A 12,519-nucleotide genomic window follows, 5' to 3' on the forward strand; every position below is an offset into this window, starting at 1 on the left:
TAAAATTAATCTGAAGTTTAAGGTATTTATTTCTACATGTGAAAAAATGGGTTATATTATTTAATAAAGACAAGGAATGGGATAGTGCAGGAAAACTGATATCACAAGGTGCTGAAATTGTGCAGCAAGCAGATCACATCTAAAGGGAAAGATATATCATTGTTTCACATTATACCGACCTGATGTGCATTTCCAGAATTTTCTATCGGTGAGCAACCTGTTGTGTAATAAAAATAGAAAATGTTGAAAACACTAAGCAGATGACGCAGCACCACTGGAGAGAAAAGGTGAAATAACGTTTTAAGTGCAGACATTTTGGCAAAACTGATGTTATGTGATTGGTTGAGATAAATCCTAAATCAGATGTTCAAAGAATTCCTGATATTAAGAAGTCACATTTGCGAAATTGTTGTTATAGGCACGCACCCTACCGTTCAACAGTCCAATGCTTTTAGCTTCCTCTGCCTTTCTGTCATGGTCAGAACATTATTGTCAACTAGTTAATATCTCTCTCAAATATTGCTTATTTTGAAGTCTTTTGCTGCAGACTTTTTGTGCTCTGATACTGCTGGAATAACTCAGTGATATCCTGCTTGGTAAATATACATAAAACAGGTTTCACATGCCTAATCCTAACCGTTATCAATTTAACCCATGGTTATGCATTTACCTCTCAAAATCGCCTTGCTATTCCTTTCATGTCCCTTATATTAGTCATTCAGTTAGAATAGCAATCATTGCCAATTTAATTAACTTTCAATATAATATATTAGTATCTGATGTATATTATATTTTGTATATAATTGTGTACAAATATGTATGGCATATAATGTGTTAATATATAATAACTTTGACATGATGAGTCAGTCGTCTTTCCTTCAAACTGTTTATAAATGTGTGAACAGAAGGAGATTGAAAACAGATTCGACTAACCTGTGTTCCTCTGTATAGATTTTTTCTGTTGATGGCAACTTTTGCAGCCAACCTGTTTTTAAGTAAGCTAGCTAACTTACCATTAGTTTCATAATAAACCTGTTCTTTAAAAGTCTCATATATACCAAATATCACCTTAGAATTCATGTAAACTATATGTCTTTTTCAGTGATTTAGGTACCATCTTGATTAATTCCGACAGCTTAATTAGACGTGACGTATTGTTTCTAAATCCATGCTGCAAATTGTCTGCATGCCTGTTATCTAGATGAATGATGGCTTACAGCATCCTTATTAATATTCTCAAATAGTTTGACAGGCTAATTGGTCTATGATTTAAATTTTTCTTTCTCCTTTTGGGGCAAGATTTGTTGTTCTTCAACCCTCAAGTGGCTTCTCAAAGTTTATGGATCTCTTACAGAAAGGCTTAATCTATTTTTATCTCTCAATTCTTTAAGTATTCTGGACTGCATTCTGTCTGACCAGATGCCTTGTGGAAATTCCATAAGTTTTATTTTACCATAAGCTGTGTTATACAAAGAACAAAGAAAAATTACAGCACAGGAACAGGCCCTTCAGCCCTCCAATCCTGCACCGATCCAGATCCTCTATCTAAAGCTGTCGCCTATTTTCTAAGGATCTGTATCCCTCTGCTCCCTGCCCATTCATGCATCTGTCTAGATACATCTTAAATGACGCTATCGTGCCTGCCTCTACCACCTCCGCCGGCAATGCGTTCCAGGCACCCACCACCCTCTGCGTAAAGAACTTTCCACGCATATCTCCCTTAAACTTTTCCCCTCTCACCTGGAACTCGTGACCCCTAGTAATTGAGTCCCCCACTCTGGGAAAAATCTTCTTGCTGCTATCCACCCTGTCTATACCTCTCATGATTTTGTAGACCTCAATGAGGTCCCCCCTCAACCTCCGTCTTTCGAATGAAAATAATCCTAATCTACTCAACCTCTCTTCATATATGTATGCCCTCCATACCAGGCAACATCCTGGTGAACCTTCTCCAAAGCATCCACATCCTTTTGGTAATGTGGCGACCAGAACTGTATGCAGTATACCAAATGTGGCCGAACCAAAGTCTTATACAACTGTAACATGACCTGCCAACTCTTGTACTCAATACCCCTTCCGATGAAGGAAAGCATGCCGTATGCCTTCTTGACCACTCTATCGACCTGCGCAGCCACCTGCAGGGTACAATGGACCTAAACACCCAGATCTCTCTGTACATCAATTTTCCCCAGGGCTTTTTCATTTACCGTATAGTTCGCTCTTGTATTGGATCTTCCAAAATGCATCACCTCGCATTTGCCCGGATTGAACTCCATCTGCCATTTCTCCGCCCAACTCTCCAATCTATCTATAGTCTGCTGTATTCTCTGACAGTCATCTTCACCATCTGCTACTCCACCAATCGTAGTGTCATCTGCAAACTTGCTAATCGGACCACCTATACCTTCCTCCAGATCATTTATGTATATCACAAACAACAGTGGTCCCAGCACGGATCCCTGTGGAACACCACTGGTCGCAGTTCTCCATTTTGAGAAACTCCCTTCCGCTACTACTCTCTGTCTCCTGTTGCCCAGCCAGTTCTGTTAGTAATCTCTATAAACTGATGTTTTTGGATGTCATTCTAAAATGGGATCCTATGTCTTCAACACTTTGACATATTTGTGTTATTCTCCCATTAAAATGAATAGTTTCTACTTCCTGTGAGTTCCACTGTTGAGATTTTCCTTGTTCTCTCAGTCCTTGCGCATCATGTATTAATGATGCCTTGTGCATGAATAACTTCCTTTTTCTGCTTGGATATGTTTCTGTGTGTATATTGACATTGGGCCATTAACTATGGATTGTAATTTTTTTTATTTTAGAACTCTTGGTGTTTAAATTAAAATATTCAAACTCCAGGGTATATAAAATCAATTCCAAAATCATAGTGAAAAGATACGTCATCTGATTCCTAATAGACTTTCGGCAAATTCACAATATTCCATGTTCTGTTGCTATTGTTATTCAACCAGTTGATTTTGTCCAGTTAGATGTCATGCCATGAAATCTGTGCGCCTTCATAGTAGCTGTCATTCCCACTCTCTGTCAATATCCACTAGTATTTTGTTACCCACTATCATGTAGCTTCTCGAGAAATTGGTGCTACTCTATTGACAGGACCATTGATGTCCCGACCACTTCATTATATCCCTCACCACCCACAACTGCTCCCAACTCCCGTTTTCTTCCGAGTGTGTCTTTTGGGTGGGGGGCGACTTTTTCCCAGTGATTTACAACTTTGATTTTAAATTTCCAATTGCCTAGCTTTGGCCTTGCACTAGTAGTGATACTTCTACATTTGCCTATTTCCTCACTCACTCTCTCACTTCAACCATCCTGGTTGTTTGTCTGGAATGGATCGCATCATCGTTCCCTGAAGCCCAATGGAGCCTGACTTGTTTAGCATCCATTACGAGATCTGACTGGACTGCATATAGCAAGAGGCCGTGCTCTCTCCAGCCTCAATCACCTTGGGGAGCAAAAATAACCCCCGGTTTCTATTCTCCATTGTAAGAAACCCCCGGTTTCTATTCTCCATTCTTCATTAAAACCCTCTGCCCTGCCCCCTCTATCCTCACCTTCAACAAAAGATCAAATAATGATTTCTTTGCCACTGGACCATGCATTCAGCTGCTTCCATAGCCTCCCTATCTTATCCTTTTGCACCAAGAAATACCATTACTCCTTCAACTCCACCATCAGCGTGGACCTTGTGACTTCCTCTGATTTAACTCCTGTTTTCCCCATGCCTACTCCAAGTTAATCTTGTCCATGAGACTCGCATCCTGCTTCCTTGACCTCAATTACCAACTCCTCTTTCTTGTCCATATTCCAGCTGACTTTGTAAATGGTTCAATCTCCTTTGGTACTGTCGCTTCCCCCTTCAAAGTGACCGTTTCTAAAATAAAGTTGCCTTTTCCACTCTGCACTTACAAACTACTGCTCCAACTGCAATTTTTCTTTCTTTTCCAAAGGTTTTGAATGTCATGTACAAAATTCTTATCTTTTTTAACTGCATCTCCTTTTTTAAAATCTGTCCAGTCAGGTTTCTGCCCTGCCACAGCACCAAGAGGCCATAATCAAAGTCACAAATGTCATTTATTGTGACTGTGGCGCATTGTCTCTCTTGATCTCTCTCCAGCCTTTGACGAGGTCGACTGCACTGTTCTCCTCAAGTGCCTGTTGTTAAGCTAACTAGGACTGCCTCCAGCTTGAGTCTTAACTATCCAATCATTGCCAGAAAATCTCCAGTAATGGTTTCTCGGCAGTGAATGTATTCCTTTAAAGTCATGCTGCTTAGAGAATGCTTTAAGCTTCTTTCTTTTATAAATTTGCTTTGATCTGATAAGTTGGTAGCATCACTTGGAATTGCAATGAAATAACTATAGCATCACTTGGAATTGCAATGAAATAGCTATAGGAGAGAAAACTAAGTGGGATTGTTTATCTGTTTAAGTGAAAGTTTTCTAAAATAGAAATAAAACCTGTTTTCATTCTGTAACTGGAATGCTGTAAGTATTAGACTCCATGAGGGCTACAAACTGAACAAGGATCATCATCGGTCAATAAGGAACATTGAAGTTTATAGTAAAATCCAATCCAAATTGGTATGGGATTGACCAAGAAATTACATTCTACTTTGCAAGTTTATCTTTTTAGATTAATGTGTTGTTTTGTCAGCATCCTTGGTTGATATCTTCGGTATTGTATTGGTTGTACTTTGGAAGGGATAATAATATATTGTCCCAAAATGACAGCGGTCAGAATAGAATCCAAAGATCAGTTCAGGTTAAGCAACACTAGATTTGAGCTGTAGCTTTTGAAAATTAAATAATAAAGAGCCTCAGCAGGGATTTGCTGAGGTTTAATGCCATAATGTATTAGTCATATGCTATCTGTTTTTCTTTTAACAGTTTCCATCTGAATGAAGACTGAAGCCGGCCTGTGTGCTGCCAATCGTAAATTGTGAAACAGAATTATCGTCTGAAGCAGTGCGTGTTAAACCGGGGTCTGAACCTCTGGGGAAGCTCAAGATTTATTTTGTTACTGGATTCTGAATGAGATGTCTAAATGAGAAGAGTGGTTGAGAATTTAGTGTTCACTAATAGAGACAGCAAAGGAGCTTCATGCGCCTGGCTGATTTACAGTGCGCCACCTCTGCAATTGATGGACAGACAAATGCTACGTCTGCAGTGCTGCTGATATCCCAGTTCTGAATTCATGCTGCTGAGGGATTCTTGGGTTTACAGCTGATAGGATTGCACTGCTTTTTATCGAAGATCTGAACAGAAGTAGCAGAGTGGACATGGCTGGTTTCATTAACAAATTGCTGTTGGTATTTCTAATCCTTCAGAACAACTGTATGTGCCATGAAAGCACGCTATCTCTCTTAAAGAGGTAGGTACGAACTGGAATCATCTTTGCTTTTTAATGCCATTGATTAGTGTGCAAGCTCACTATTTTTAACACAAATATAAATGCAATAAATTGTACTCTGTATTGTAAACTGATCAAAATGCAAATTTACTGTGCAAAATTGTCTTGTGAGTATGGCAACACGTATAATTCTTAAAGTTCTAAAGTTCTGTGTCAGATGGGAAAGTGCATTGTAATTAGAAACTGTTCATTTAACTTTTACACGTAAATTAGTGTTTTTCTAGAGAAATGCAGGGAATTATAAATTTTTAAAATTTTTTATTCTTCCCCAGATATCGACAAAGCCCATGGGCATTGCCCTCCGATTGTCCCAAAAACAGGCATCCAGACATTTCGCCAAATTCTCTGAACTTTAAACTTGAAGTTAGGATGCCTGGAGTCACACCTGTAATGGTAGGATTGATATAAATTAATAGCAATGTAATTCAACATTTATTTCCCTCTTGACTTCTGACCACATTTTTAGTTGGGTAGGTCTCTTTTTCAAGTTTACAAAATGAAAATCAACTGTTAACATATCGCAATGACTTTCTAAAATTGGCAGTAAGAAATTAAATGTATTTCTAGTAATTGGGTCCTTTTAATGAAATTGCTAATGAGGCCCATTATAATGACGTCGCTCAAACAATAACTTATGTCCCTTGCTGTTCATACTGTGGGTGTCATTCCATGCATTTTGTGGTTACATATTTATCTCAAACTAAGTTATCAAGCCAGGACCCGAATAATTGCTTCCAAGATAATATAATGTATGGCAATGGGCCAATGATTTTGATCTCGAGGGAACCAAAATAAAGAATTGACTTTTATACCCAGCAGATCGGAGTAATATAATGGAGAAATGCTGTTAAAACTAGATGTATCCTAAATATTATTACCTGCTTTGTGTTGTCAGTGCCATCACTATAGAACTGGACTTGGTTTTCTTTGCATTTCTGCACAATATTTGTGGATTTTATCTTTTATTTTATGAAACTATGCTCTCCATGAATCTTCTGCTTAATTAATTTTGCACTCCTAGACAGTAAGAGAGTTTAGAAATGCCAGTTCCATTTCGTACTAAAACCTTGAGAGACTGCAGCAATGCAACCAGGATTGCACAATTTAATAAGAGTTGCTCTGCAGATTGGATGACTCATAGTTGCGGATAGTGCTCGTTATTTCACACAGCTCAGGGAAAATCTGTGAAAAGTTGCTAAATTTGGGGTTTTAAAGGATGCTAGTTTGATTTTTTTTCCCTATAAAACAAGGAACACTTGAGGATTAGTTCCTGGCTCTGATTGTTATTCATTGATTTTTGCAGGATAGTGTCCAAGTGTGCATGTGGGATGAGGGCAGGATTTAAATAGTCTGTTACTGTTCATGGTAGAATACCTTGTCAATATTTATTTTCCAGCATCGTGTGTGAAGAATAGGTGCTTGAGTGAAGAGTTGGATAGCTGCCAGCTGCCTTGAAACCATACTCCAGAAAATCAGGGGATAAAGGTCTTAAAATGGCACTGTACAGCCATTTTAATTCAATTGCACTCTTAGTGATACCCTGAACTTATTGAGAAATTATGAGCATATGATTTCAAAACATTGGCCCTAGTATAATAATACATGGACTTCACTACAGTTGTGGTTGGATAATGGTTTGCTTTCCAAATAGGTTTGTGATCTCATCCTGCTTTTAGTGGTTGTGATTAAGGGAAACTAGATTCTTCCTTGGAATCTAATGCATCCAGATGCCTATTACAAATATAATTATAAAGGAAGTATAGTGTATTTGAACATTTTAAGCAGTATCAAAGAAAATACAGTGTCGAAGAAGCCCTTAGGCCCACTAAGTCTGCACTGAAAAACTCCTGACCTACCTACTTAATCCCATTTGCCAGCACTTGGCCCATAGCGTTGAAAGTTATGGCATGCCAAGTGCTCATCCAGGTACTTTTTAAAGGATGTCCAGACTCCTGAATGACACTCTTATTGAATGAACTAATCTTTCCACGCATATTCGCTATACTCCGTATGCTTCAACCGATGTCTATATATTCTGTATTGATCATATGTCCTATGGTTTTCATGTATGGAACGATCTGCCTGGATTACATGCAGAACAATACTTTTCACTGTACCTCGGTGCACATGACAATAAATAAATCTAATTCTAAATGTGAGGCAACCTGCCTCTACCACCCTCTCAGGTAGTGCATTCCAGACCGTCACGACCCTTTGGGTAAAAAAGTTCCCCCTCCCTTTTGCAGGAGGATATTATCAATGGCCATCTAACAAGTACATAAACCAATAATAAATTACAAATAGGAGTAAAGGAAGTGGCCCACAGATCTTTCGGAATAATAGTTAACTTTTTTTGAAGAGGAAACAAAATTGATAGGCGATGGCAATCCACCTGGATATACAGAAGGCCAATGGTCAAGTTCTACAGATGACGGGCACATCAGTACAGAAACCATTGTTTTGTTTTTGATCATTTCCATTCATATTATTATTATTATTATAAAACCTCCTGAAATCTCAGTTCCATTCTTGACCAGATATTTACTGAATTTTGAAACTTTAAATAATCCAATCCATAGTACAGTCAAGCTTGTAGCAATTGGTATTAAAGGTATGAATATATTTTACTTTAGAATAAAATAAAGCTCATTCTGCTTTACATGTGGGTGCATTTAGTACTTTTTTTCCACATTACTATTGGAAGACATTCATGGCAGAATGTGTATTTTGGAATCAAGGCATTTATGAGGGAGAGAGCATTTTCCCAACGTAATCATGTAGTTGTGGTGGGAAAAGGACGGTTTTGCAGTAATGCAAAATTTTAGTAGTACAGGTAATGAAGAATATAAGGCAAGAGCAATTTAATTTATTTTCTTCCTCTTTGAGGGTTCCATTTTGGGCCACAAAATGGATGGCTCCACAATGAAATTATATCTGCCACACGTGTCCCTTTGAGGGTTAGTTATTTTTGCACTTAAGCCTTCAACCTGATGGGGGCCATGTGAATCTCTGGCTATGACTAGGTAGCCATGAATTAAAATCTTACAGGGTCTGTTCCACCCAGCTGGACGAAGATGGAGAAACATTGAGAAATGGTGTGGTCAACCATATGGAAAGCTGCAGCAGTTTGAGGAGGACCAGGGGGCAGAGTTGACCTTGGTTACAGTCACATAGGTTATTATTTGTGACTTTGATAAGAGTTTTCGTACTGGATCGGGAATCTGAATGCAGGGATTCAAACAGGGATTTCTGGGAATGGTGGGCACAATTTGCAGGACGACCGCACTATTCAAGGATTTTGGAGATCAAAGACAGGTTGGACATGGCAGAGTGATAGTTTGCAAGAACTGAGCGGTCATGTGTTGGTTTCATGACTAGAAGAGTGAAGAATTGATTTAAAGGACTGAGGGAACAGTACCTGAACAGGTTCCAGCCAGACCTCTACCAGTGTCACTTTTTGAGCTGTAGTGGAGCACAAATGATCCAAGTTTCCTCGCTTACCTGTGGCTGTTGTCATATGAACTCTCTAATTCTCCGTTTCTCTAATTCTCCGATGTCTCTAATTCTCCGGCGGCACGGTAGCACAGTGGTTATCAGCGTCGCTTCACAGTGCCAGGGTCCCATGTTCGATTCCCGGCTTGTGTCATTGTCTCTCTGGAATCTGCACGTTCTCCCTGTGTCTGCGTGGGTTTCCTCCGGTGCTCCCGTTTCCTCAAACACGTCCCAAAAGACGTGCTATTCGGTAATTTGGACATTCTGAATTCTCCCTCTGTGTACTTAAACAGGCGCTGGAATGTGGCAACTCGGGGCTTTTCACAGTAACTTCATTGCTGTGTTAATGTAAGCCTACTTGTGACGATAAAGATTCTTAAAAAAAAAATTATGTCAGTCTCTATCCGAACTTTCAGATACATCTGGCTGGATTATTGTAATCGGCGATTGGGCTGAGAATCGACTCTGACGCCGTTGGCGTAAAATCGACAGGCCCTCCCACGATGCTTCGCTTATGGGCCGTGTTCGCGACGGCGCGGGACAAGTGGTCTCAGCGGTCGGGAACCCGGCGGTGGCGCTCTTTTGTATGGCGCGACCGCTGCAGAACGTCAGCTGTGCGCATGCATCTCCCAGGACCTACTGTTTACGGCGCGGGAGCCGGCCCCAGAATCGGTGCCAATTTTCTGGTCGTAAACCTCCCATGAATTCTCCGTTCGAGCCAGCACTTAGCCTCTGAAACGGAGAATCCAGCCCATCATGTTGGAGCAGCAGGTGGCACCATGTTGCCAACTAAAATTATATTTTCCACTTTGAATTCTTGTGTGGTATTTATCAGAAAATCTTGCACAATTTTCTTTTCAAAATATAAGAAATAGAAGCAAGAGTCGGTCATGGGCCTCTCGTGTCATGTCTGATATTCTACCTCAGCCTCCGTTTCATAAGATCATAAGAACTAGGCATAGGAATAGTTTCAATAGTAATAATTAGATGATTATATAAAAATTAGTGTTCAAAATTACTCTAAATAAATATCTGAATGTTAAACTTGTACTAATCTGAACATTTAGACTACAATCTATTTTCTTTCATCTGATATTAGATTAATTCAAAAATATACATTTGAAAGTGCAGTTTTTTAACAATACAAATAATACACTCAAACATTCATTAAATTAATTGTATTTATTACAAAATGCTGTGCATTGAATGTGAAACTTGTTCTGTTTCTCTGAGTTACTGCTTCAAAACTACCATGGATTTTGAACAATGATTTTAAAATCTTTTGATAGTAATTTCCTAATTTATAGATGAAGGGATGAAACTTTGATGAGATACCTTTTGATCTAATTCAAAGGGCGGATTTCTGGTTCAGCACGCCGTCGGGATTCTCCATTTCGCCAGCTGGTCAATGGGGTTCCCCATTGTGGGGCAGCCCCACACCGTCTGGAAACCCCTGGGCTGCTGGCAAAACAGAGAATCCCGACGGCGGAGAATCCAGCCCAAAGTCTTTTATTTTTTTGTGAGCCACATGCCAATCCATGAAGATTCAATAAATGTGATCTGATAAAGGCTGACCAAACTTGAATGTTTTGGGTTTTTTTTTTACTCTTAATTTTTCAGCTCTTTGGTTATTTTCTCAGGAAAATGGATACCGAATCATTGACTGTTCATTATTGTTAGTCTGTTGAAATTATACTTCTACTACTGCTGCACAATCTTTCTTCAGTTTTTAGCGAGTGCTGGTGCAACGCACCAATCCTCATTCAAGTTTCAAATGTTAAGTAGGTTATCCAATAAACAATGGGTAATGGGGATAACGATATAAGCGGCTGGAGTCTCTGGTTCCCCAGCTGCGTGTTTCTCTCTTCCCGCCACTTGTCAATGGGATTTCCCACTGAAGCTACCCCACCCCACAGGGAAAACCACGGCTGCCAGCGGAAAGAGAATTCCAGTAGCCGGATAATTCCGCCCAAGGTCTTCATTTTATCTATTCAACTGTCGCTCTACAACTGTAATGCATACAACTTTCCTCGTAACCATATTTTTAGCACTGGAAACTAGATAAAATTGATGCAGTTCTCAATGAAAATCACAGTTTGTTTCATTCAATTGTACACTGAGGGCTTTTGTGTATTTTTATAGCTCACAAACTGAGTCCAAGATTCATTAGAAATTCATAACTGCTGCCCTTATTCAAAATATAATAGGCTGTCAGGCGTATAGCCTAACCGATGATGAAACCGGTATATATTTGAAAATTAAGTGTTAAAGAAAGAAAAACATGCATTAAATGGACCCTTTTGTGACCTTATGATATTTCAATGTACTTTATAGCCAATGAAGTTCTTTTAAGGTGCAGTCACTGCTGTAATGTACGTGTGAGATCCTGCCTTAAACCTGCCACCCTGTACCAGCTAGATTAGAACAGCAAGCTTCACAACATGGATAACAAAATCAGTAGAGGCCTAAGAAAGTTATTTAAGACCGCATGCATTATCCCTGATAAAAGAAGACTGCTAAAGGACCAATCAAGACTGAACTATTTCATTATGTAGAGAACTATAGAATGAAATACATTGGTGGGGGTGGGGAGGAAACATTTTTTTGCAGTATATTCGGGTCTGATTTCTCCCATCAATATATGTTGCTGCCCTGATGAGTACAACAGCACAAACAATCTCTCTAGGTAATGAAATGGGACAAGTAGGTAACTTAGAGTTGGGGAATATTTGGGTAGCAATAACCACAATACAATTAAGTTAATTGTAAAAAAGAAAAGGAATAGGAAAAAATGGAAGTTGAAGAAAAAGGTGAGTAACCAGATAAGACTAACACGCTTATCAAAGTGGAATTCGAATTGGGTACCGTGGGCACTCAATTGGCATTAGTAGAGGCTATATTTCAGAATACCAAAGAATTTATTCAGACAAATCACAGGTGCTTGTTGGTTTATATTACAGAAACATGTGACAAGCTTGGGGAAAGAATAATGCTGACCATAATTTTCCAAAAAGGGGGGGGGGACTGTGCTAGTGGTTGATGGACCAGATATTCCTCCTCAGAAAAGGATTGATAATAGTATCATCGAATCCCTACAGTGCAGAAGGAGGCCATTTGGCCCATCAAGTCTGCACTGACCCTCTAAAAGAGCATCCTACCGAGGCACAATCCCTTACCCTGTCCCCCACCCTAACCCCGTAACCCCACCTAGGCGCAATTTAGCATCACCAATTCCCCTGACCTACACACCTTTGGACTGTCTTGATCTTGATTTGATTTATTGTCACATATACCGGAGTACAGTGAAAAGTATTTTTCTGCGGCCGAGGGAACGTACACAGTACTTACATAGTAGACAAAAAGAATAATAAACAGAGTACATTGACAAATGGTACATCGACAAACAGTGATTAGTTGCAGTGCGGAACAAGGGGCCAAACAAAGCAAATACATGAGCAAGAGCAGCATAGGATGTCGTGAATAGTGTCCTTACAGGGAACAGATTAATACGAGGGAGAGTCGTTGAGGAGTGTTGTAGCTGTGGGGAAGAAGCTGTTCCTATGTCTGAATGTGCGGGTCTTCAGACTT

General features: G+C 39.5%; 1 protein-coding gene across 10 annotated transcripts in view; it reads left to right on the top strand.

The window, feature by feature from the left end:
- Positions 1 to 12,519, top strand: part of pam (peptidylglycine alpha-amidating monooxygenase) — a 445,162-nt gene that overhangs the window by 157,329 nt on the left and 275,314 nt on the right. For all 10 annotated transcript variants that reach the window (XM_072516372.1, XM_072516375.1, XM_072516373.1 and 7 more), the window contains exons 2-3: positions 4,917 to 5,400; positions 5,712 to 5,832. In XM_072516372.1, the coding sequence (XP_072372473.1) occupies positions 5,309 to 5,400; positions 5,712 to 5,832 (213 nt within the window). In that variant the 5' untranslated portion in view covers positions 4,917 to 5,308. The remainder of the gene's footprint in view (positions 1 to 4,916; positions 5,401 to 5,711; positions 5,833 to 12,519) is intronic.

This window comes from Scyliorhinus torazame, chromosome 9 (assembly GCF_047496885.1).
Source record: "Scyliorhinus torazame isolate Kashiwa2021f chromosome 9, sScyTor2.1, whole genome shotgun sequence".
Lineage (NCBI taxonomy): Eukaryota > Metazoa > Chordata > Chondrichthyes > Carcharhiniformes > Scyliorhinidae > Scyliorhinus > Scyliorhinus torazame.